Consider the following 27068-nt stretch of genomic DNA (forward strand, 5'->3'; position numbering starts at 1 on the left):
ATGATTTCATGATGCATTTGACTAATGAAATTTACGCAAGTCCATAAATCAAGACTAGTTTCATCAAATTGCAAATTAAACCAAACTAAACGTTCTATTACATTTACATCCCTCATAATGACTATCCTGCTTCCCGCGAATAACCAGCTATTAATGATCTTACCTTATGCGTCTGTGTCCAATGTCAAAACTTAATAATTACAGCAATAACAGATCAATTCTAACTTAATCACTATGACCTAACACCTCCCAAATATGTTAAACTTGAATTACTTTCTAGAGCGATTATTACGCCATGCTTAACTAGTGGGACTAAATAAACAACAAGTCATGCGTTATCTGTGGACCCTATGCATTTAGAGTGATATTAAAAGTTGGTGTACTTAAACGTCCGTCCACTCTGAACTTAAATAAGTGATCCGTAAGTAAAAACGGGATAACCGTCCGGCCCGGCTCTACCCCTTTCTGAATATTTATAAGTAAGTAGGTACGTACGTACTCAATACATACCTTTTTCAGCCATTATAATAAAAGTACTTTTTTTAAAATACGCTTGTTAGAAATTCAAAAGCCGTCAGTAAAGATTCTCAGTTTTATAGACTAGGGGTCATGTTAATTTCCCATTTTCCTCTAGTAAATTAGAGAGGGCCGTGCCCATGCAGTGGAGACCAAATGATCTGATATAATGAATGACACCAATTCCTAACGAATTTCTGTAAGCTTTTCTTTGTCTAGCTAGTTCAAAAAGGGTAGCATTTTGAGACTTTGCCCTTATTTTAAACTAAATAAAATAAGATTACGAGTACAGTGAACAAATGCCCGTCTTTTTGCTAATTTTCGATTCAATTTTGCTAATTTGGCATTACCCTTAACACGAATTTAACGCTTCATTTCATTAATACGTACGCTGAATAAGTCGAGCGTGTGTCTTTTGGTCACGAGTTTTTGCAAGCATAGTTATTTTTAGAAGGGACAGCCTTAAACAATAAATACATACTTACTAACCATGATTTCATCTCTTACCCTTTGAAGTACAGCTATAATTTCTTACGATAAGAATCAACCTATATTTTGGCCAGGTCTCTGTGTTTATAATCCGTAGATATAGTTATTATTGTAGGATTGAGTAATATAAGATCAAGCCAATTTATCACGATTGTAGGATAATTATTTTGAACCGATAATTAGTAAGACTCTAATGACCGTCAATTAGTTTGTTCAGTTCCGAAACAAGATATCATAAAAAACAATTTTATGTGTAATTAGATATTTTTATATGACCCTTAAGTAGTAAGTAAACTGCAATAAATTATAGGATAATATAAAAATATATAATCTATTATCGCATAGGCATCATTAAAAGTAATTAATTTCGGGTTGTTTATCAGTGAAAATAATTGTTTTAATGAGCTTTAAAACAAATTTTCACTACAAATAACAACATGGGTATGTACTCGTATGTACATTATGAAGAAACATCATATACATAACTTGTTAATTGAAGTTATGGTGTTCTTGTGAAGACATAAGAAAACTAATTAAGATTTATGACATAGATAAAAAAATCAACAAATCTTACTTTTTATTGGAACTAAAAATAAGGTCACAAAAAGCATAATATAGGTAGCCAAGTAGGTAAATATGTACTTGTGACACCTAATTTAATGTTCCATTATGGTTCAATTCATACTTAAAACATAATTTTCTCAGCACATTGAACTTACGCCAAGGTTACATTATTTTCTGGTATAAAGTCCTTTGTCCTATAAATAATAAACACAAAAAAGGTGTGGTGTGATCTACATAACGCTAGAGAGTATACATGTGATTTGTCCTATAATATTATAAAAAGGTGTGGTATAATACTATGATCTACATACGATAGCACGTGTAAAACCGTCCTATGGCCCCTACCCTGATTGGTCAGTTAAGTATGGTGCAATAAGTTACAAATGTGTGGACTGTCGGGCGGTTACTAAGTCTACGTTCTTCCTATGCGTGCGCGCATGGTAGGAGACTATGTTTAGTTTATATAGTGGGGGTGGGTGCGTAAAATTCAGTCGTTCTGCGGATACCAACGACAGCTTTCACGGTAATACGAGCATAGTGTACCCCTATTTCGGAGTTTTGGATTTTTAGTGCAAGTGTTCATAAAAAAAATTAAAAAACATAAGTGTTGACATAAAAATAGCTAAATATTTTTACACATTAAAAAAATCTTTGGGACTTTTTGGAGAATTAATGTAGGGAGGGAGTAAATTAAAAATTATTGAATTTAATGAACTAATTTTCTATTATTTTTATTTCATTTATTTTATTTAAAATTAAAAATAACAATAATTTTTGAAACAATAGAAAAGCTCCAAATTAAAAAGCTTTTCTTGATTTCTTATAAGAGTAGAGAAATCCCTATCCTTTTCCCGTGCATAAAATTTTAAACGTTTTCTAAATATGGCTCTACCGTAATATTTTAACCAGTAGTAATGAAAATAAAACTGAAGTTGTTGAAAAGACAAATAAGTTAACATCACTCATTCTGAAAACTTTAAATTTCGTAGGGTTGTCACCTCCACAACAATGGCTTGGAAAATCTTTCTATTATGCCTGGTGCCGCTGGCATCAGCAGCCGTGAAGTTCCAGGAGACCTTCGCCTGGAATGTCATGGACTGGAATTATCCAACCGAAGCTTCCAGACAGCAGGCGATCCAAGCTGGAGCGCTAATTCCAGAGAACGCTCTGCCAGTTGGAATTGAAAGATGGAGGAACAAACTCTTCGTCAGTGTGCCCCGTTGGAGACCTGGTAAGTGATAGAAATTAAAGTTACTTATATCATCATCATCATCATTATCATCATCATCATCAGATCATTTAGTTAGTCTCCGCTACAGGAGCACGACTCTCTCTCTAATTTACCAGAGGCAAATGGAGCATTGGTCCCACGCGTCTCACTAAAATTAATTTTAAGCTGGACAAATCAACTATCCATACCTCCTGTCTGTAGGTATCTGAAATACCAATTATTACATTAATTTGGGGTAGTGAAAAGCAAATAGTAAAGAATAAAAATAGAAAACTTAAATAAACAAAAAATACATTTATTGTAAACGTTTCAAAATCAAATTACCTATTACGAGAACTTTCCCGTTACGGTCAAAGTTTACTATTTCAAACTAGTATTTGATTTTATAATAAAGAACAGGTTATAGCTACTTAAGAGTAACTTTGATAATCTCTATGGATAAAAAGAAAATCATTATGCTAATTCAATAAAATGTAGGTCACATAACGAGTTATTCTTAACGGTATACAAAGCTTTGTTTTGTGGTTTACACACTAGCTACTGGTGTCTAGTTAATTTAACGAAGGTCATCCAATGACCTTCTCTTTATCGTGACACATTATCATTGGTCGATGAAGGTCTAAATAATGATTCAGGTCAGTAGTACTTACTGTACCTCTAGCACGAAAAATTTTCGACTTCGAATTGTTTGCGTATATTCGATTTCGAATCGCCATATCACAATATTTAGGCTGAGTTATCATCATCTTACTTTAACTTTGACAAACGTCAAAAATCTGTCAAACTCCATACAAAAAGCACCGGTTATTGTTATTGTTACGGCTAAATTAAGTTGGTGCAACTCAGCCTAAGTGTGAAAACTTAAACAGCGCCCCTGTGAACATGACCTAATAAGTAATTTTGACAGTTGAGATCGTCATAATCGAAGGCTGGGTATCGAATTTTGTCGAATACGCAAACGATTCGAAGACGAAAGTTTTTCGTGCTAGCTACACTGTTGTCACTACATTCATTCATACGGACTCGTACGAATACGGAACGGCTACGGCTTTGAGAAATGATAAACATCTTAATAGCAGTTCATTCATATTGCTTGTTTTAGTTAATTACTATTATTTATTGCAAAACATTGTTCATAACTTAGAAAATAACCTGTAATTTGATTTGGATTGGCATAAAAAATGCTACAAAGTTTAGCGTTTTGTTCATATTTATTATGAAAGAATAACAACGTTCAACATAATTTGTAACATCAGTGCATGTCAGGAAGTCAATATTAGTAGTAGTAGGTTCCAAAGTATAATGATTGCTAGCTAATTTCACTAAATTACTCATTACACCATAACACCAGCACTTATTGCTTACTACACAACGTATGCGGTGTACATAGGTACTTTTCGTTTGCACTATACCACCTAAATACCTCTATATCCTCCGCTGAACAAATTGACTGGTATTTGCTCAAATATGAATCTATCTATTTCAGAAAAGATTCTAAAAATATTGAATTCTTCAATGCCTGAGTTTCAGTCGAATCTTGAGCGATTTCAGTTACGTGACTTGTCATTAATTTCTGAAGTTTTGAAAAAATTTTACCTAATTAAGAACAACCATTAAAAAAACAATTTTTACTATGTCTTGGCTGATAAAGAACCCTACACATTATAACAGAGCTCAGACTTCTAGACAATTATTATAGACCACCACAAAGAAGAAGCAGCGCAAAAACGTAAACTCTAAGCGAAATGCAATAATAAACATTAACTTCAGAGCAAACCATAATCATGGTGTGGCCTACTTTTCTTCATAAGATGACTGAAATTCATAATAAATTGCCTTCCGCGTACACTTATGTATCAATTAGAATCGTAACAGCAGAATTATCTAAATTAGATAAACCAACTAAGTGGATTTGCTGAAATGTTTCGATTCGTAACGCAGGCGCCACTTGCAGTAAAATGATTATGCTAATCATATTGATTAATTTCGTTATACAGGGTGCTCGAAGTCTTAAGATTTGGATTCCGCACATAATGGAAAACCCTCAGAATATGCGTAATTATACATAAAACAAAAAGTACTAATACTTACTGTAGTTATAAATTCAGTTAATATGTTAATCCACATTTTGGCTTTAGACGGACGTCACTCTATTATGTTTTATCTACTCATCCGTAAATGATTTTTGGTTATTAGAATAGAATAGAATAGAATTTCTTTATTGCGGTAAATGTGGTACAAAGTAGTGATAAACAATGAATGTTCGTTTCACACATCTAACCAACGACAATTGGCATGCAACATACAGTGAAACAGAAAGCACACAATTATGTCCAAATAAATAAGTCTCTAAGACTATAAAAATTCAACTAAAATAATTAATTAATTAACAATGATGATATTATACATTCAATAATAATAAACAAAATACATGTCGATTAAAAAAAAAATATAATAGAAAAACAGTGTCAATTTCTTTAAAATTTGCAATTAATAAATTCATTTATGCTATAAAAACATTTGTCGCTTAACAATTTATAAAGCTGGTATTTAAATTGCTTAGTGGGTAAGTCCTTCATTGCGTCCGGAAGTTTATTGTACAGTTTTATAGACATAAAGTAGCAATTTCTCTGAAAATTCGTCGTTGAACAAGACTGTACCACCAAACGATTAGGATACCGTGTAAAAAATGTACAAATCTCTCGTTTCGTTTGAAAAGAATTAATATTGTTTTTAGTAAATATACATATTTCAAAAATATACATTGATGGTAATGTCAGCAAATTAAGTTTTTTAAATATTGGTCGACATGGTATTCAATCAATTCTCTCGTGAAAGTTCAAAAATTAATTTATGTCAAGCTCAGCGGGTGTCCAAGTATTTCAGGGTTGCCACGTTTCGTTACTCAACGAAATAATTATAAATCTAAATCCGGATCAGTCGTTAAATTATGTCAATTTGTTCAGTTCATAACAAGGCATAAACTAACACGCACATAGATACATTAAATACATACTTCCATCTTAAATTCCAATGTTAAATGGAGATATTTAAGTGTTAAAATTGCCCACTTAGAGATAACCTTGTAATCAGAAATATATAATTATTAAGTACTTACAAAACTATACCTTACACACTTCCCCATACAAAACATAATAAAATCTAATCGCGAAGAAGCTTCTTAATGCGTTCGAAATTTTTCCATATCTTTTTCCTCAAAATCTCGCTGCCTAAAATGAATTAATTTATTTCTATGGTACTAATTTCTAAAATGATGTTACTCATATGGAAGCTAGTCCTATTAACCTACATAAACCTTTTTATATTTTTTGTTATCTCATCGCTAGCACTTGATCTTAATTATTGGAAGTCTAAAAAACTTTTTTTTTCCTTAAAACCCAGGTATCCCAGCGACCCTAAACTACATTCCACTTGACGCGCCCTACGACCCATCGCCGAAGCTGAACCCCTACCCAAGTTGGCAAGGCAACGAGTTGGGCAACTGCGACAGTGGGCTCAACACAGTCTACAGGATCAAAGCCGACAAGTGTGACCGGCTCTGGGTTTTGGACGTCGGTACTTATGGATACGGTAAGATTGTATTACCTAATTTATTAAAACGTTTTATTACTCTACTTTCTTAGCATTCATATTGGGAACGATGTCATTCGGCCGAAGTCCAAAGCAAAGGGCGAAGGAGGCCAAGATTTTGCAAGCTAAAGTGGTAGAGGGCTGTCCAATTCATGCTTTTCAAAGATCCTATGAAATGTAGAGACCCACATCTCGGAAAAAAATGGTATAGGACCAGCTCCATGGACCGACAACCTCAAGAAGGTCGGTGGTAGAACTGTAGCTGGAATTTTTTTGCCCTTGACACATTCACAATAACATAAATTATACGGTTATAATGGCACCAGCACAATGCGCTTAATAGCGTAACTAAGTTACGAAGTACAGTTATGTGTTGCTATTTTTTTTTAGTAAGTCATACGTGTGATTCCAAACCAAATGCCAAGTATTAAAAACTGAACAAGAAAAACCTGGATATACAACGTAGCAAAAGTACAAAGTGGTTCCACGGATCATGTGTATAAGTAATGTTCAGCTAAGTACATTGTCTGCAACCGATGCAGCGGACTGGAAACGATTCGTTTGCGAGCCGTCAACGTACTAATAAATCGTTTATCCTTCATAATAGCAGACACTAATAAAAAAGAAAATACAGGCGCAAACATAATATCTTCACATGTAGCAAATTTTCCACGAGATTTTACTATCTCCCAACGAGCTTGCACTGCATTGGGAATTAAACTGCTTTTCAATTACAACGAAAAAATAGTTTAGGTAATTTTGAATAAAGTTTGAATAAAACAGTGGGCGGGGCACATAGCTCGTAGAGACGATGGCCGTTGGGGCAGGAAAGTTCTCGAGTGGCGACCACGGGCTGGAAGACGTAGCGTGGGCAGGCCTCCTACTAGGTGGACCGACGATCTGGTAAAGGTCGCGGGAAGAGCCTGGATGCGGGCAGCGCAGGACCGTTCATTGTGGAAAACCTTAGGGGAGGCCATTGTCCAGCAGTGGACGTCATTTGGCTGAAACGAACGAACGAACGAATAAAATTTAATGTATTTCCGTTTGGTTTCGTGAGTTTTAATTTGTGATGATAACTAAAAGCATCACTAGTACACTATTTTAGGAAACTAGTACCTAATATAGTCGTGAAGAGTTAAACATCTAGCCAAATAAAATTGTGATCTAGTTAATGAAAATCGCGATGGTGTTAAACCATATTAAAATACTATTACTAACTGTACTATTATGTATTCATGATATAACCTTAGGTGTAAGAAATAAATACTTGCTCTTACGGTAATAGATTGGTGTGGAATGCAGTTTAAGTGTTGTCTCATCCGACAATTGTATAAACCTATTGAATTCGTTAACCATTGTTTGACTTCAAACAGCTAAATTATCTCTAACAACTCTGATTAGTTTCTGCCAAGACTGTCATTTATTTATGTTTTAAAATGTCATGTTTCAGATCCTAATGTCACCAACCTGTGCCCATACGCCCTGAACGTTTACGACCTGAACACTGATCAAAGAATCAGGCGATATGTGTTCCGCCCTGAAGACATTGTGTCCACCACCTTCATCGCCAACATCGCCATCGACATGGGTTCAAGCTGCGACGACACTTTCGCTTATTTCTCAGACGAACTTGGATATGGACTGATCGCCTACTCTTGGGAACAAAACAAGTCTTGGAGGTTCAGTCACAGCTACTTCATGCCCGACCCCTTAGTCGGCGACTTCAACATTGCCGGCCTGAACTTCCAATGGGGAGCCGAGGGAATCTTCGGAATCACCCTGTCTCCCATCGGCTTAGATGGATACAGAACCTTATACTTCAGTCCGCTATCCAGTCATACTGAATTTGCCGTATCCACTAAAATCTTAAGAGACGAAACTAAAGTCAAAGGCTCATACCAAGACTTCAAAGTTGTAGGAGTTCGAGGACATGATGGACACACCACCTCAAAAGTAATGGAGGGTACGATTCAACTGTTCAATTTGATTGACCAAAACGCAATTGGATGTTGGAATTCCGCTCTTTCGTACAAACCTCAAAACATTGGCATTGTTGACAAAGACGACGTAGGTTTTGTATTCCCATGTGACGTAAAAGTCGACGAGGACAAAAATGTTTGGATGATCTCAGACCGTATGCCCGTATTCTTAGAAGCTGAATTAGATTACAGCGACATCAATTTCAGAATTTACACGGTCCCGTTGGAGACTCTCGTACAAGGAACTGTATGTGAGGCTCCGGTGCAATTCCGATCTGGTGTGAATCCTTCCCAAAACCCTCAAAACTTGCCTGTACTTAGATACCAAGCCACACCATCTCCACTGAGGACCAAGTCTTATACTACAGCCCTCCAAACTCGTCCTACTCCATCGCCGTTCTCCCAAATATCCTACAATGTTATCCCGAAGAGTAACAACTACATTAACATCGATTTTCCTGCACAACCTGCAGTATCATACTTTACCAATGAGCCTAGAAACGCCAATCATCCTTGGTTGTAAGTAGATTAAGTGGTTCTAAACTATCCTATATTATTTAAATCGCGTATTTGTGTGTGTGTTTTGTGATAGTTTGATTGGTAAGTGTGAGATATGGTTGTGCATTTCCTACTCGCTTTTATTTGTTACAAGTGTGTCTGTTATTGAATATTTTGCTTGTTTATTGATCTTAAGCTTTGTGAAAGAGTGATTTCTTATGTGTTCTTAATTCTGTTTATTATTCAGTACAGTTTAGTGTTTTTTCTTGAAAACGATATAATGTAATGTCACGTACATTACACACATTAGTACACTCGATTTATATGCAATTTTGTTGCAAATAAAATTGAATTATTTAAAAAATAGAGCAGTGCATAAGCTATAATATATAGCTTTTTGCTACCGCTTATTTTGAACATATTTTGAATATATTGTCGAACAGTTGTGTGTGTTTGGATGTTATGGGTGTGAACTGAAATTTTGGTTTTATAGTTAATTAAAATAAAGTGATTCTCTGTTTATTGTGTGTCTCTTTTTTATCCCTAATCGTTGTTATATAAAGATTGCCTTTGTACATAAAAGATAAAGTAACTCAGATAACACTGTAAAAAGTAAAAATAACCGTAAAGTCACGTTTCCTAATGATTTGTTTTGCACGTGTGACTTGAAATAATTTAAAATGAGCTTTTGTTTGCAAATCAACGTCATACTAAGGTATGCGTACGTAAGTCATGGTTTTGGTCACTGCTAAGGCTTTATGTTCTGGACACGGTCATCAAGCAAAATTTGGATTTCAAAGAGGCAAAATACCTACTACACAAAGTGAAGCACCAACTTATTACTAGGTATTAGGTATTGTACTAAATTCGTACCAAACTATATCGGTAGTACCAATCGCAAGCTGTTACAAAGTTGAAAATGCAAGCTTGTTAAAATGAAAACTTTAATTTACTATATGTATCTACAAATTAATTCACTAAAATCACTAATCCATTCTATTACTTGCTCCTTATAATATTGTAAAATAATATTATAATAGGCTACCTACATTGCAGATATTATCTTCTTCTTCAAAGTTCTTTTCATGACTACCTAATAGGTTATTGGACATTTATCAATTTCTACATTAGACTTAAGAAATAAAGTTTATTTCGTAAATTGTCACACATAGTAAACAAAGATAAAGAAGCAAATTAAAAAAAGCCTTCAGACTTGTTAGCTACCGAATATTTGGCTTCGTTAATCTATCTATATATATAAAAGAAAGTCGTGTTAGTTACTCCACTTATAACTCAAGAACGGCTGAACCGATTTAGCTGAAAATTGTCAGGGAGGTAGTTTAGAGCCAGGAGAAGGACATAGGATACTTTTTATCCCGATCGAAATAAAAAAAAAGTCTGCTTATTTATTGCCATTAAGGCGGAACAAAGTTCGCCGGGTCAGCTAGTACGATATAATTTAACATATACCTTTTTTCTAAATATTCTTCAAACACTTACCTTCAATGTAAGATATGATGTAGTATTTATTTTGGTAGCATTTTTGGCTCTACATTTCTGTTAAACTATAATTTTATGCAGGTTTTTATTCTCATCAGTTCTTTTATATTTCTGATTTACAGTATGCATATTGGCAAAAGAAGATAATAATCATAAATGCTAATTTTATTGTAGATCTGTTAAAGAAGGATGAATATCAATACAATTGAATACACACTATTGTTATTTCCCATTCATATGCTACTGAAACAGGTCGTTCAAGTAATTTCAGTAAATTAGGTGTTTTCTGTTATAATTAATTTTCAGAGCATGTTATCTTTGTTACCCTATGACGTTGTTAGTTTAAAAGGAATGCGAGATTTATCATATCATATCTTTATCTTAATACATTTACAATTGACTCAGGGCTTACTCGTATACTTAATAATATCTCAGTATAAAGCCTTGAAAAACATAATTGTAACACCTTGAGACTGTAGGTCCAAAATCTAGGTTTATAGGTTTTTGCATAGACTGATCAATAAGAGCCTAATTTGTATGAAGTTCTGGTCTTTAAGCCGCGTCTGAAAATTTCCGAATAATATTTACTTTATAATAAATGTGAGGCAGCAAGACGACTCAAATGACGGAGTCAGTCTTTGTTAGACGCACGACAACACGTGGATGTGGAAATAATGATATTTTGCACTTATTGTAGTAAATTGCTCCGCCAGACGGCACTTCTGTGGTGATCCTGTGAGAAGCCGCCGTGAAAAATCAGTGTATCTACAACTTTAGCACAAGTGATTTAATTTTGTTTATTTACGAATATTTTTCATACTTATTCAGCAAAATGATTACGGAAAAAAATTTAGAAGCGGAGAAGTATAATCCTTACGAGCACCGTGTAGTAGAAAAGCCGAATTCGTAAGTTGTTTTTTTTACTAACTTTAAACGTTGAATCTTCCAGCGACTTGACTCACTTTTAGCCTGGTCCACGGGTCAAGTCGCTGGTTTGAATTTTTAAATATTTTTTCTTCCAGCAACTGGGCCACCTTCAATGTTTTTTTGATAAATTAAACACCAAATCAACAAAAATATGCTTTGGAATCTTAGAGTGGGCCCAGTTGCAGGAAGAAAATATATTTCAAAATTCAATCCAGTGACTTGGCCCGTAGACCAAGTGGAGTGTGGACCAAGTCGCTGGAAGACTAAAAGTTCCGGTAACTGAATCTTTGATGTTACACAAATCTATTTAATTACACGACTAGCTTCAGAGTTTGAAAATATTTCAGAGATATAAGATCGACCGCAAATATTATAAAGGCGTCGTTGGGCTCGGGATTGTTGGCGGGACCTTTAGCTTTCTCTAACGCGGGATGGGGCGTTGGAATTGTTGGTACAATTATCATAGGGTTTATATGCGGACACTGTATCCATATATTGGTGAGTATTATTAATATTATTTTTAATGGCTCGATTTTCATTTATGAAACAATACTGATATCTTCTCTTAAACACTTTGACCTTAGCCTCTTCAAGGCAAGATTAAATAGGCACACTGGAACGAAATGTTGGACACACTAGATACATATTTACACTGCATTAAAAACCGCGTAAAATACTCTTATCCACATTATAAAGTGAATTTATTATTTGAAATTAAGATAACTTATATTTTACAGGTAAAAACATCTAGGGGATGTTGTATAGTAGAAAAGAAACCATCACTTGGCTACGCTGAAACATGTAGAGCTGCTTTTAAGAATGGACCAAAATGTGTTAGGTCTTTTGCAAACGTCGCGAGGTATGTTATAATTACCTACTTATAACTTTTCAATTCTGTATAAGTCTGTAAACACACGATAATTAGTCATACATATTTGTAGGAGAAGACCTTGTCGTTTGCACTTGAAACATTAGCTACAGTTTGCACAAATGTTAAAATAAGTAATTAATTATAATGTAGGTATGAATTTGAAATATTTTTAGGAGATGAATATAATTTCAGCGGACCCTTTTCAAGCTGAATATTGTATATTAATTAGATGAAGTTGATGATTTATAGTCAAGGAATTTATGAAAAATGTCCTTAAACGGTTACAAGTTAATTAATTAAGAAGTCGCTTTATTTTTATGCAGTTTTTATTGCACATAATATAATATTCAGTTGACACTATCAAACTGTTGCTGATAAGACAAAAGTGGGTAAGATGACCCATTGTTGACTTTTGCATTTTTTTTGAAAATATTTATTTAGTAATTTAGGTACAGTCTACTGCACATAAAGTTATATACTGTACTGTACATGTAAATCACATCCATTAGGACTACTTATGAAGTCACAACGTTCCTAGCGCCTATATATCTGAGGTATTGATTGACACTACACTTCTACAAAATACAGTCCCATATAAGTTCTGGCGCCTATACAGGGTGTCCCAAACAATTCAAAGTTAAACCGAAACCCAGAGCAGGGGTAGAGCATCACTTAGGCTGCCGTGCTAGCGATACAACAGTACTAACTCCAATATTTTGTTGTTAAAAAACCTCCTGTCAGCTCATATGAAATAAAGGTCATTTTACATAGTTTTGCCAAAGATTGGAGTTACTGCTGATATCGCTAGCACGGCAGTAGGGCTACCCAAATCACCGCAACTCTTTTGACACTATTTATGGGACTCCTGTATATCTGAGATGTTACTCGATTCCTATACAGGACTACTTCCAAATATTTATTACAAAACTGTTTTCGTTGTAGTGTAAATACTCATAGTATAAATATTTTTCAGGCAAATTTCCTTATCTTTCTATAAAATATTGAATGTTCAAACATTAACCATTTTTGGTATTCCAGCATATTTGCGGAGTTTTCTCTTCTGTCGACGTATGTCGGCGTGTGCTGTATCTATACAGTGCTCATATCAGACTCGGTTAAACAGGTAATATGCCTTAACTAAGTAAATTAATATAGATTAAGCCTCCGCAATGCCATTCCATGACATGGTTTTGTAATTAATCTTTTTGATGATAAAATTTACAACTTACCTACTTATATACCTTGTTGAATGTAGTTTTATTCCTTGGAAAGATATCGCATGGCAACAGTATCAGTATAAGAGATTTTATAAAAGTGAAGAAAGCCTAAGTAATAAGGCTTTCTTTAAGAACCTTAAAGGTCTTGTAATTAGGTACTTTTAAAAGTTTTTTTGTTTAGCTATGTATAATAATGTATATGTAAGACAAATGTTCTTGTGAGTGACAAGATAGTATGTATACAATAAGCACGTCGTTAAACCTGCTTGAAATAAAAAAAAAAACTAAAGTAAAAAAAAAAACAAAAAAGGAAAATTTCAATACTCATTAAAACTGACGTTACTGCCTAAACAAAACCAGCTCTTGATTTTTTACTAACCTGAGACGTCATTTTGTCGTTAAGGCCCCTTAGGAGTACCTACCTACATTCCTTGTTTATACACGTACTCTTAATACCTGAAATCCTGAATTACTATGAATAATTATAATCTATTTCTCTTCCAGCTAGTTGACCGCTACTTCGCAACAGTAATAATACCAGTAGAATACTACTGCCTCATGTTACTGATACCACTCTGCATACTGTGCCAGATCAAATACTTAAAATGGCTGGCTGTATTCTCCCTGATAGCCAACGTTCTACTAGTAGCCACTTATTTAGTATGCCTGTATTATATTTTCGGGGAGCCCTTGAACTTCTCGGACAAAAAAGTAGTGGGCAACCCTGCTCGATATCCAGCATTTATTTCGTAAGTAATGTTCCATATTTACTAACTTCAAAAATAGTCTTAAGCCCGTTTTCTTCATCACTCCCTAATTTTTAAGTGACCCCTATGAAAACAAAATTTCTGTTATGTGTTACCATAGAGGTCACTTAAAAATTAGGTACGTAATTATAATGATGGTGAAAACGGGCATAAATCACTATCAAATGACTAAAATTCATATTAATTACAAAACAATACTCAAAAATTTGTTCCATCATAGTCAATAGATTATATCCTGTGGTTTATAATATTCAATCAATCAAAAGCCTCAATCTTTGCTTGAAATTGAATTGTGTTGTTGTAATACATAACTTAAACAGTCAAAGTTAATTGTTATACGAGTATGCAATTGAGCAAACAGAACCTACCGTCCATTGGATTAGATATTTTACTTACTTCCTACCTTTTTCAGCGCATAGTACAAGTCTTATACACATCCCAAATATGTAATAGCTTGCTCTACCAATATTTTCTATTCCTAACTCATGTGACTTCTTTCAGGACTGTAATTTTCGCCATGGAAGGCATAGGCGTGGTGATGCCCGTTGAGAATGTCATGAAGAAGCCCAAGCACTTCCTAGGTTTTCCTAGCGTGCTGGTAGTGGCTATGACTGTCATTGTCTTTCTGTACAGCACTCTGGGTCTGTTTGGATACTTCAGATACGGTGACGTTTTAAGAGGATCCATCACTCTTAATTTGCCAATGGATGACTGGTAAGTGGAAAAGTTTTGGAATTGTAGAGCGATTAGGTACGCAATACGCATTGCATCGAGTCTTTGTCAAATGCTCCTTAGTATCTATATTCTCGGATTCTGATCAGATGTAGTATGTAATTACCTCTTCTTTGTAATTCAATGTAATTAAATGAAAAACAAATATTATGTCAAATGTAACAAATAAAAGATTTTCTTTATCTTTTGTCAATACCTACATTACACAGTACATTCTACAGTTTAACTAAGAGTATGTCTTTTAGCAGGTTGATACAAAAGTAAGAATAATGTTTAGGTTTAAAATTCGTCCTAACATAACTTCTATATAAGAAAGGAGTGGAAAAAATATAATCGACAGGTGGAATTCGTTCTATACGCTAACTAAGCAATCAAATAATTAGCTTGCAAATTCGTTGCACGTTGATAACATTCCATTCAAATAACTTGTTTAAGAATATAAGAGGATATCTCATTCTGTACAAAAAAAGAAATAAATTCGTTCTGTACTAAAAAAAAAGGTAGGTATTTTGCAAAGGTGTAGCAAAAAGTTCTCCGTTTTCCTTTAATTCGACGCTCTTCAAAAAAATACTTTTTTTCTTATTAGTCAGTTAGGTATGACCTTCAAAAAGTTCAAAGCACATTTAAGTATTAAACAAAACTGCACCAAAATAATAAAACAGCAAGACAGACGTCCGTCGTCCATAATAGTTTGTCTTTCTTCCACAGGCCAGCGATTTGCGCAAAGATTTTCATAGCGCTATCAATTTTCCTGACGTACCCACTGCAGTTCTACGTAGTTATTGACATATTTACTAAGTACACAGAACCTCACATCAAGGACAAGTACAAATTGATCACGCAGATCGCAGCCAGAACTATCGGGGTGTGTGGTTGTGGTAAGTATTGAAACAACTACAAACTTTCCTTTGAAGGGAAATTCCATTAGCTTTTAAAAACAAGTAATGACTTAATCACTCTTGATCACTCTTGATAAATTAGCTCTTAATAATTTATATGATGGCATCGACCTAAAAAATTACCAGTCATTTGTTTTTTGTGCAGACCTTGGAAAATCTTTGTTGTTAAAATCCTTATTAAAATGTAAAAACAAAATACTTTTGTTACTTTTTATGTGCGTAGGTTCTTTATCATTCCCTCTTTTTATTTTTAATTAGGATTGATTTAATGTGAAACTTTTACCTAACAGTTCAATGTAGAATTATACAGGGTGTTTGGCGCATCGTGTGCCAAAATGATTTGGCGGATAGAATGGGTCATTTCCTATATTTTCAGCCCCCATAACACGTTCCATGCCAGGCGGCTACTTTTATATTAATGTTTTTAGTAATTTCACCAAAATACCCAAATCGCATCATTTAATTTCGATTTAAAAAAAAACTACTAGGCGTAGCCTCAAAGTAAATATTTTGTTTTGACGTGCATTGATGTAGGGTTGCATCAAATCTAAATTTACTGGCAAAATATCGTCTAGATTTTTTTAAATCAGCTTTGAAGTTTTCCAAAAAGTTAAAAATGGACTGAACATTTAAGTTAACATGGCTATAATTTTTTTTTTAAAAGAGATAGTGATCTTCGGATTTTATCAAAACTTCTCTAGTCTATCCTCATTCAAATGGTATACAAATCTTGTTTAAATAATAACAACAACTTCACAAATTCCTTAAATTAGTGCATTGACTCTACTCGGACTGATTTGCGAAATTTGTGTTTATAGCCCCTTTATGTGTGAATAGCACGTTAAACACCTACAGGTAAAAAATATTTATCTTATGCAATGTAAAAACCTTTTCCCAATCGTTTTTCAATGTGGATTTCTTGAAATTAAAGACGAAAATAATTATTTTGATCGTTTATTAATTATTACAAATTTTGTTCAAAATGGCCTCGGCAAAGTATACACTCACGACATCTTCTTCTAATTTCGACTGTTGTTGTATGCAGCCACATTTCTCTTTTTATTACTACAAAGGCGTTTTCTACTCGTGGATTGGAAGAGATGGCCCTATACAGTGGCCTGCACGTTCCCCAGACCTAACTCCGTTCGATTTTTACGTCTGGGGATAAGCTAAAGAACTGGTGTACGTATCGGATTCAAACAATAGAAAAACTACAACGAATAGAAAACGCCTTTGTAGTAATAAAAAGGAAATGTGGCTGCATACGACAACAGTCGAAATTAGAAGAAGATGTCTTAAGTGTATACGTTGCCGAGGCGGACATTTTGAACAAAATTTGTAATAATTAATAAACGATCAAAATAATTATTTTCGTCTTTAATTTCAAGGAATCCACATTGAAAAACGATTGGGAAAAGGTTTTTAAATTGCATAAGATAAATAATTTTTACCTGTAGGTGTTTAACGTGCTATTCACACATAAAGGGGCTATAAACACAAATTTCGCAAATCAGTCCGAGTAGAGTCAATGCACTAATTTAAGGAATTTGTGAAGTTGTAGTTATTATTTAAACAAGATTAGTATACCATTTGAATGAGGATAGACTAGAGAAGTTTTGATAAAATCCGAAGATCGCTATCTCTTTTAAAAAAAAAATTATACCCATGTAAACTTAAATGTTCAGTCCATTTTTAACTTTTCGGAAAACTTCAAAGCTGAATTTAAAAAAAACTAGATGATATTTTCCAGTAAATTTAGATTTGATGCAACCCTACATTAATGCACGTCAAAACAAAATATTTACTTTAGGGCTGCGCCTAGTAGTTTTTTTTTAAATCGAAATTAAATGATGCGATTTGGGTATTTTGGTGAAATTACTAAAAACATTAATATAAAAGTAGCCGCCTGGCATGGAACGTGTTATGGGGGCTGAAAATATAGGAAATGACCCATTCTATCCGCCAAATCATTTTGGCACACGATGCGCCAAACACCCTGTATAATTTTAAACTGTTTTATACATTCTAGTGGCCATCGGAATCGCTCTGCCCCTGCTAGAGCAAATCATCAACATCGTTGGCGCGTTCTTCTACTCCACCCTTGGTCTCATCATACCTGCTATTATCGAGTCTGTCTTCAGATGGCAGGACTTGGGAAGATACAACTGGGTTCTCTGGAAGAATATTCTGATTGTGCTGTTTGGGCTGGGCAGTTTAATCTCTGGGTGTACTGTCACTATTATGGACATTATAGAGATTTTGAACAGCAGGACTGTGTAGATTACAATGTAATTATTGAAAAATATAAGAAATAACTAGATACTAACCATTTACGAGTATAAAGATAAAGACTTTTTTATCTGTAAATTAACTTTTCATTATCCTTCTAAGTTGTTACTGTTACATAAGATAGATTAAGGTTTTTAGGAAATTGATAGGGTCACTAATTGTGATTCTGAAAGACTCATAATTTTGAATTATAATTTAGTTTGTTAATTAAATTAAATTATTCCATAATATATCTTATTATTATAATGCTATTCAAAAGTTATTATATGAATTATATTTATTCAGTTGTCGTTAGGAAGCAGAATATGTAAACACAACTAAATTAACTCAAGAATCGAGAAGTTGTTGTAGAATACTCGTACACTTATCATCGCGTGAAATTAATTGTTTACGTCTACCGTACACTACGTTGTGAATAAAAACTGGTGCAGCGTGGTAAATTGACGTATTTTAACATCATCAACTGTGACTGTGGGTTTTGTGTTCAAAATGTAATAAACATGAGGATGATGTCAGTTTAACAAACTTTTGAACTTTTTGTCTAAATTCATACAACTAATAAAAATAATTAATCAAGCTCTATATGCACTAAATATTATAATGAACTAAATGTTACAAGAATAATAACTAAAGTTCCAGTAAATTTGGCTATTTTTGGAAGATCCACCAATTTTAATAAAGTGATAAGATTTTTTTTAGAACGCTACAAATTCTAAATTAATGTAGAGTCAGTGATTTTTATATACAAAGTATTATGTGGAAAAATTCTACAAGATAATTCGCATGTTAACTGAAGTAAATACACCGAGAGTGGTGTATCATATTTTTATCTAAACTTGAAAGTTATATTAACATTAGATAAAGGGATTAAATCATAAAACGATTGTTCTGGTGACAATTTCTTAAGTGGATAGATGAGAGTAGGTTTAACAGTGTCGGTTGTATATTTTACACGTTTTATGAACGAATTACATAATTATGAAACGGGATAATCTATCCAAATAGTTTAAATTGTTTTTGAAATCTCGTGAATCTCGGCATGTCAAGATGAGTGTGGAACAAAAATCAAGTGATGAAGACTACAATCCATTTGAACATAGAGACGTTAAAAAACCTAACTCGTAAGTAATAGAAAATTAATATTTAACAATAGTATGAATTTTGTTTAAGTCAGGAAGACACAAATATGTGATATTAAGTGTTTTCTTATCTGAATAAAGTAATTTATTACTTAGCATTTTTAAAAGGTTCTTGACATCTGCATCGGCTCGAAATATGTTAAACCTGGTTTAAATTTATGTATCAAAACAAACCAGTTGTTACAAAAAATGTTTAACTTTTTTTGAATTACTTGGGTTTTAATCCTAAATTTACTTCAACTTTAATATTTCAAATACTTTTTGGTACATTCTTTAATGATCGGATACCTCACACAATTAATTTTTAAGACACATATACCACAATATACCTACATGCCATTGATTCTCAAAGAAGTACCAAAAAAGCAAACAATAAGTCATTAAGACCAAACTTATTAGCAAGCAGGCGTCATTATTAATGTTTTTTCGGTCATTATAGAGACATCAGGTCGCTGGCGAATCTAATCAAGTCTTCCCTTGGCTCGGGGTTGCTAGCAGTGCCCTTGGCCTTCGCCAATGCAGGTTGGGGAGTGGGCCTGGTGGGCACCGTGGTCATCGCCTTCATATGTGGCCACTGCGTGCATATGTTTGTAAGTTTGTACATTACATAGCATAATATAAATATCAACACGTTTAGTATCCACTGCAGAAGTAACCCTCTTTAATGTATGACAGACAAATGGAGTATTGGCCTACACTACCCCCGCGCTTGAGGTTGGGGAGGCCTGATGATTGCATACGTATATTTGTTCCTTAATTGCGTTTAATGACATCAATGGGATAAAGGGTCCTTATTCCACGCTGCTGGAGCCACACAGTATTATAATATTTTATCATAGTCAGAGTTTAAAGTTAGGTATATTTTGTTGCAGAAAAAGATCATTTGTATACTTTGATACTGATTACAAAACCCTAAGTAGCGGAAAACTACCTAAGACTAAGATCTTGTAAAATTGGATGAGATAAGAACCCAGGGAGATAGTACCTAATGTATAAGCAAGTTTGAGTCACTTGTTTGTGCGTAAAGGCAATACAGAATCTTCTTTAACAAGAAACTTGACATTGGGCCACATCGTTATGTCATCAACAATCACAATCATAATGTTACGGTTGGCTGCGACAAAATTTGTAAATAGCAAATAAATGATCACTGTACATTTTCATAAGGACGACAAAAACTTGCATTATCACGTTTTTATTTATAAAAATGGTTGATAAAACTAAATATTGTTTTATAGGTTTCAACGTCGCGAGGGTGTTGTCGGTTAGAGAAGAAACCATTACTAGGGTATGCTGAAACATGCCAAGCTGCTTTTGCCAATGGACCTAAACCAGTGAGAAGATGGGCTAAGGCAGCTAGGTACCTAAATATATTTATAAACTAGGTATACCCCGTTATTGTACACATAGTTGGTTTTGCGTTAAAGCTTCTAAGGCTAAGTTGCACCATCTTATTTTAACTTTGACAAACGTCAAAACTCTGTCAAACTCCATACAAAAAACACCGGTTATCGTCAAAGTTACGGTCAATTTTAGGTGGTGCAACTCAGCCTAAATTACGAAGACTTATTGGTTTAGATTCCCACATACATAATATAAAGATAAAATTAGTATACTCATTTTTGTGTAGTGTTTCCTAGGCACCAATTGAGTCCGCGAACTAGGAAGCCATTTGGTTCCCTTTGCTATACATACAAAATCATTGGTAGAGTCGCATTTTGACAAAAACTTCAAAATGCGACTCTACCAATGATTTTGTAAAGACTTAAAAAGTATGTCCATTGAATGATAGTACCATTAACCTGTAATTATATAGCCTTAATAATTTTTACGGCTATATTTTTATTACTTTATAAGAAAATTCATCTCAGACCAAATTAGCGCCGTATCAATCGGTTTGAACCAGTTTAAATGCTCTAACACGTGTTTGTGTTATTTTCCAGCATATTTGCGGAGTTCTCGTTACTTTTTACATACATTGGAGTGTGCTGCATATTCACGGTACTTATAGCGGATTCGATCAAGCAGGTATGTAATAGAACTTATCGTTAACAAACGTTCTAAAAAGGCATCAGCATAGCAAATCAGTGAGCGATAAACAAATATAATTCATAGTTAATCCCACTTCCCTTTCTTGTTTGCGACAGTCGAGTTATATCAGTAGTATTATCATCAGCCTCTGATCAGCAATTGAAATGCAACCTTAATTAGATCTTCGAGGACTGCATTGTAAATCATGATTGTAGGTTACGGGTACAAGTTATTTATTACTCATTTGTAGGACGGTACTTTATTTGTTAATCTATTTTTTAATATAAAATAGATAACGAAATACGTACGTTATTACTCATGAGAGTCGGTTATAATAATTTAGGTACACCCGAATTTTACACCTTTTTTTTTAATTTATTTATCATTTGAAAAACACAGTAGCATGATAATTAATTATATCGATAGCCTTTAAAAACCACTATACTTAGTGGTATAGTGACTATAGTGATAGAGTGAGTACTCATAGTGACTATAGCATGACTAATTCTTAGGAACTCCTCTACATACCGAAGCCAACAGAATTATAGCAAACGCAAAAGCAAAAAAAACCCATAATTTTTAACTAAATAATCATTACCATCATTAACTACTTGATAAATTCTACTTTATCGATTTTATGTCGACAAATACAATGTTACAATGACTCTACATTTGCCACGAGAGAAATAGCGTTATGTTATATCCTTCAAACATAATATTTCTTAAGGATAATTATTGTTTTATTTTTATTTCAGCTATTCGACACGTATTTCCCTGTATTTATACTGCCTGTGCAATACTACTGCCTGATCATAATGGTACCACTTTGCCTTATGGTTCAGATCAGGCACTTGAAGTATCTAGCGCCTTTCTCGCTTGTAGCCAACGTGTTGCTGGTAACAACATTTGCTATATGCCTGTACTACATCTTTAAAGATGAAATTAACTATCAAGACAAAAGGATCGTTGGTGATCCTGCAAGATTTCCTGCATTCCTTTCGTAAGTAGTTAAACTTATCTTACATTATGGTATAGAAAAATTACCTTCGATAATTTTGAAAGAAATAGTAAGGTCATCGCCAAGATTTGATAAATAGGAACATTTGACTATGTTAATTTTAATCTTAAGTACCAACTAATAACAATAAAATAGAGAGAGCTTTTCAGTGAAAAATGCTCCTAATTTTATAATTCATGTAACCTAAATGTAATATTGATGAGCCATAAGGTATTTATTTATTAACTTTTGAGACTAAAATAAACTTTTTAAGGCTCTTCTTAGAAAAACATGCATGTACATATTTATAGCTTATTAAAAATACTGTATTTCAGAACGGTAATCTTTGCAATGGAAGGCATTGGCGTGGTAATGCCTGTTGAAAACGCTATGAAAAAGCCTCAACACTTCCTTGGGTGCCCCAGCGTGCTGGTCATAGCCATGACTGCTATAATGCTGCTGTACGGATCTCTAGGACTGTTCGGATATTTCAAGTACGGAGATGTGCTTAGAGGCTCGATCACTTTGAACCTACCCGTCGACGACTGGTTAGTATTGTTGTAACTTCTTCATAATTCGTTTATGTAGTATCATTAGTTGACTTTTTAAAAGCTATTTTATTTGCTATATTACTTATTTAACAAACTTTTCTGAATGGACTCTACCTACCACCGATAAGCAAAATTTAATCATCCTCACTCCTCAATGCTCCGTATCACATTATAATGATGAATGAATGAAAAAATTATAATAGTTAACAATAGGACCTGAAAATACGGATAGTTATTATGCTATTTTCACTGTTTGTTTGTATAGAATAAGCAATTACCACTTATGCCCAGAACAGACGGTGAAACGCAACTGCAACTGCTAGTTACTTTTGAGTTGCATCTAAGTTTCTGCTATAGCGTCCGTTGAGAGACCACACATGACGCAACCAGTTTGAAACCGATTTGAACTGGTCAAACTGGTCGCGTCATGTGTGGTCTCTCAACGGAATCTATAGCAGAAACTTAGATGCAACTCAAAAGTAACTAGAAGTTGCAGTTCCGTTGCAGTTGCGTTTCACCGTGTGTTCTGGGCCTTACTGGAATAAATTACTATGACTGTAACTACCTTTACTTAGGTATAATAACTTTTTTTCAGGCCAGCAATTTGTGCAAAATGCTTCATAGCGTTGTCGATACTGTTTACGTATCCCCTTCACTTCTTTGTGGTGATAGACATCATCACAAGGTGCACCAAACCGTACATCAAAGAGGAGCATCGGAACATCATACAAGTTATTGCAAGAACGGCAATCGTCATTTTTTGCGGTAAGAAATGAGCTTTTAGTAAATTAAAGATCATAAAACCATAAATAAAACCCAGTACTGATACTGAAAACTCTAAAACCTGAAGGCATAGCATTATAGTAATGTATGAAGGTGAAGCTTTACAAAGCATAGCCGTCAATCTGACAGAACCAGATGACAGCACAATGAAGTCCGACACGGGGATCATACGTATGACTTGTCCTATTGGCCCACATGATAGAAGGAAGGCAATTTGAGTGTAACTACTCAATAATTATTGTGCTTTAAGCCTATGCGCAGACCACCGATTTTTAGTCGGCCGATAGTTGGACCCGATTCTAATTTGTATGAAGAATCAATCGGTGTAATGTGCGCACTTCTATACTAATATTATAAAGCTGAAGAGTTTGTTTGTTTGTTTGTTTGTTTGTTTGTTTGTTTGTTTGGTTGGTTGAACGCGCTAATCTCAGGAACTACTGGACCGATTTGAAAAATTCTTTTTGTGTTGGATAGCCCGTTAGTTCCTGAAGGCTTTAGGCTATTTATCATCACGCTAAGACCAATAGGAGCGGAGCACCAATCAAGAATATTTCAAATCAGTGAATTTTTTCCTTTTGAGAGCTGACGCTGCGTAAACGGTTAAAGTTTCGCAAAAATCATGTATGACAGGATTGTTCCCCTTTAAAAGTTCTTTAAAAAAGTCCGCGTTAGCATATGTCTATCTTTTAAGGTTGGCTCATAGTAACCATTTTTATGCAAAAAAAATCTGTTTTAAAATAATGCATTATTTGCGAAGGTGTTTTTATAAACATGATATTAATCCTTATCCAAATAAATAAATTATTCACCACAAGTATTTAATTTTAAACATTCTTGCCCTTTACACCATTCGATTTCAATAAATATCTTAGGAGATATCGCAGTTTTAAAATCACATCGCAGCAAAATATTGATCAAGTACTACGCGCGCTACTGATGGATCAATGCACAGCCTAAACCGCTGATCGTAAAGACCTGAAACTTGGACGGTGTGTTCTTTGTATGACGTAAGCATCTGATAAGAAAGGATTTTCCAAAATTCTACCCCTAAGGAGGTAAAAAGGAGGGGCAAAGTTTGTGTGAAATAACGAGATTCCTTCGTCCAATCTACTTAAAATTTTGCATAAGCATTCTATAACAGAATTAATGGAAGACGTGTTTCGTATTTTAGTGAAATGCACCCCTAACTATGTTAAAAAGGGGTAGAAAGTTATTTTAGTGGTGATTTGCTTCAAAGTTGATATTAATTACTCATTAGTGCATTTTTTTACAATCATGACGTCATGTTAACGACTACCATACTCTAGGGGCCTCCACTTAACCTCGGAGTGGGTGCCCGCTGCGTGCGCTCGCTCAACAATGCATAGTAATGCATGAAAGTCATGCCGCGGGCACCTGCTTGCGCTGTATACATAAACTCATTTTCGCGCGAGAGTTTTGGCGGAGGCCCTTGAGGTAGTGGGAGTAGTCTTGAGGAAAAGCTCCTTCTCCCACGGCCAGTGGCATGCTGGAAGCTTGGTGATTCTAGCACCCGTAGGAAAATATAAAAAAAAGTTTACCAATAATACTGCGGTAGGTGTAGTTTTCGATTTCGTTGTAAAAAAATAATACCACCGAGTAACTTTCACCGGATCAAAGGCCGAGCTGCATATTCATAAAATATAAGAAAAAAATATTTTCATGTTTATTTAACCTGATTTTTATATTTTAAAAGTATTCAAACATTTATAAAATAACGTTAAAACATTTAAAAATAATCGTATGAGAACGTTTTCGACTTCTCCACGGACGAAGTCGCGGGCAAAAGCTATTTGTAAAATAATTAGACTAAATTATTAAAAGTGCCTACCCAAAGTCATTATTCCACGCGGACGAAGTCGCGGGCACAGCTAGTCCATCTATAAATGCCCATACTGATTAACTGCCCGACTCTACTACGGGTCGACAAAAAATCGGTGGTCTGCGCCTAGGCTAAATTGACGAGATTAGATGCTATTGTAATGTAGAAAATAAAAAGACCCATACGATCCCCGTGAGAAGCAAGATATTTAACATAATATACTCTGTAAGTATCAACGTATGTCTAAAATTGTATTGTCTCCGACGGAATTGAAGCCGTGACCCCATTGTCAAATCGTTTACTAACTACTGAGCCAAGGACGCAGAACGATGAACCGTACCGAAAATATACCAAGCGAAAATAAATTTACTATCTTTTTCGTCATAACAAACTATTTTTTAAATGTCTATCCGCTGGGCGTGTTTTGAAATAATTGGAGACTTGTAACAGTTGCTGTTTTAAACATAGTTACTACTGAAAGTTATTCTGGACATTATAATTTTCTGGCTACTTTCTTTTTATAAGACATCATTCATCACAACCAGAATAAAATGCCTGCTATGCTTGCATGCTTTTGTTTCCAAGATGAAATCATTTTCAAAATCAGACCACCAATAATTATACAAATCACTACAATTTAAAGTTATTTATTAATACATATATAATAAATAATTGCCTTAGGGAAAAACCTCAAGATTATAAAGTAAATCAAGTATGTAATTACCAGCATTTTATTCATAAATACAACAATATTTTAAATGTTCATACGTTACAGGTGGAATTGGCATTGCGTTACCAATGTTGGAGCAAATCATCAACCTGGTTGGTGCTCTTTTCTACTCCATCCTCGGGCTCATCATTCCTGGAGTCATCGAGACGGTATTCCTGTGGGAAAACCTGGGAAAGTACAACTGGATTCTCTGGAAAAACATCTGTATCGTTCTATTTGGGCTACTGGCCTTGGTGTCAGGGTGCACTGTTACCATTATGGACATTATTGAAAAGTTGAATGTGAAAACTGAATGAAATGTGTTTTAAGCAATAGTAATAGAATTTTAGATAAGAAACTTCGAAGATATGAACACTTTATTTATAAGTCCATTGTACTATAATGCCATGGTTAATAAAAAAAATTAGAAATCCAACATTGGTTTTAATTATCCATCGTTCACACAGTCTGATTTCTCTATTGAGAAAAAAAAGTCTTAATATAGCACACAATTTAAAAGGTTGTATTGCAGAAATTATTTTTCCACAAATTATTTTTAGCAGAACGAGCACTCTTTATTATCTTGGATTAGAAATGAAACTGACCTTTCCACCTGAAAGTGCCAATTTTATTTCCAAGTACAAACTTTTTCATGCAACAAAAACTTCAGTAAAACTGATCAATTTATTGATGAATCAATTAAAATTAATGTTTAAATCTGTAAATGCAGGTATTCAGACCTTTGGACGTACTTTCCGTATATCACGTTAGATTTAAACACGTGGCTTCATTCATTGACTCCTGATTCACTCGTGCGCAGCGCCGCCAAGTGCGCAGTTGCTAAATAGAGCTGGCAAAATTTGTTATGAAATTAATATAATTTGTTACATCAGTTAAATCGGCATTTAGTAGATTATGCTATTTCAACTAGCTCTGCCAATTTAACGG

The 27068-nt window shown here is 34.2% G+C and overlaps 3 protein-coding genes across 3 annotated transcripts; all 3 read left to right on the forward strand.

Moving 5' to 3' along the window:
* Positions 1-1986: 1986 nt before the first annotated feature.
* Positions 1987-9390, forward strand: LOC135073147 (protein yellow-like). The gene is made up of 4 exons (XM_063967193.1): positions 1987-2092; positions 2559-2800; positions 6203-6391; positions 7842-9390. The coding sequence occupies exons 2-4, from the start codon at positions 2578-2580 to the stop codon at positions 8891-8893; spliced, it is 1464 nt and encodes a 487-aa protein (XP_063823263.1). The 5' UTR covers positions 1987-2092; positions 2559-2577; the 3' UTR covers positions 8894-9390.
* A 1776-nt stretch (positions 9391-11166) lies between these two features.
* LOC135073149 (proton-coupled amino acid transporter-like protein pathetic) lies at positions 11167-18298 on the forward strand. The gene is made up of 8 exons (XM_063967195.1): positions 11167-11274; positions 11643-11793; positions 12033-12154; positions 13205-13289; positions 13888-14132; positions 14652-14864; positions 15591-15760; positions 17811-18298. Exons 1-8 carry the CDS (start codon positions 11201-11203, stop codon positions 18059-18061), a joined length of 1311 nt encoding a protein of 436 aa, XP_063823265.1. The 5' UTR covers positions 11167-11200; the 3' UTR covers positions 18062-18298.
* Positions 18299-18341: 43 nt separating this feature from the next.
* On the forward strand, positions 18342-26556 carry LOC135073148 (proton-coupled amino acid transporter-like protein pathetic). The gene is made up of 8 exons (XM_063967194.1): positions 18342-19191; positions 19649-19799; positions 20448-20569; positions 21153-21237; positions 21996-22240; positions 22573-22785; positions 23384-23553; positions 26187-26556. The coding sequence occupies exons 1-8, from the start codon at positions 19118-19120 to the stop codon at positions 26435-26437; spliced, it is 1311 nt and encodes a 436-aa protein (XP_063823264.1). The 5' UTR covers positions 18342-19117; the 3' UTR covers positions 26438-26556.
* The last annotated feature ends 512 nt before the right edge of the window (positions 26557-27068 follow it).

Source organism: Ostrinia nubilalis, chromosome 7, assembly GCF_963855985.1.
Source record: "Ostrinia nubilalis chromosome 7, ilOstNubi1.1, whole genome shotgun sequence".
NCBI classification, from domain to species: domain Eukaryota; kingdom Metazoa; phylum Arthropoda; class Insecta; order Lepidoptera; family Crambidae; genus Ostrinia; species Ostrinia nubilalis.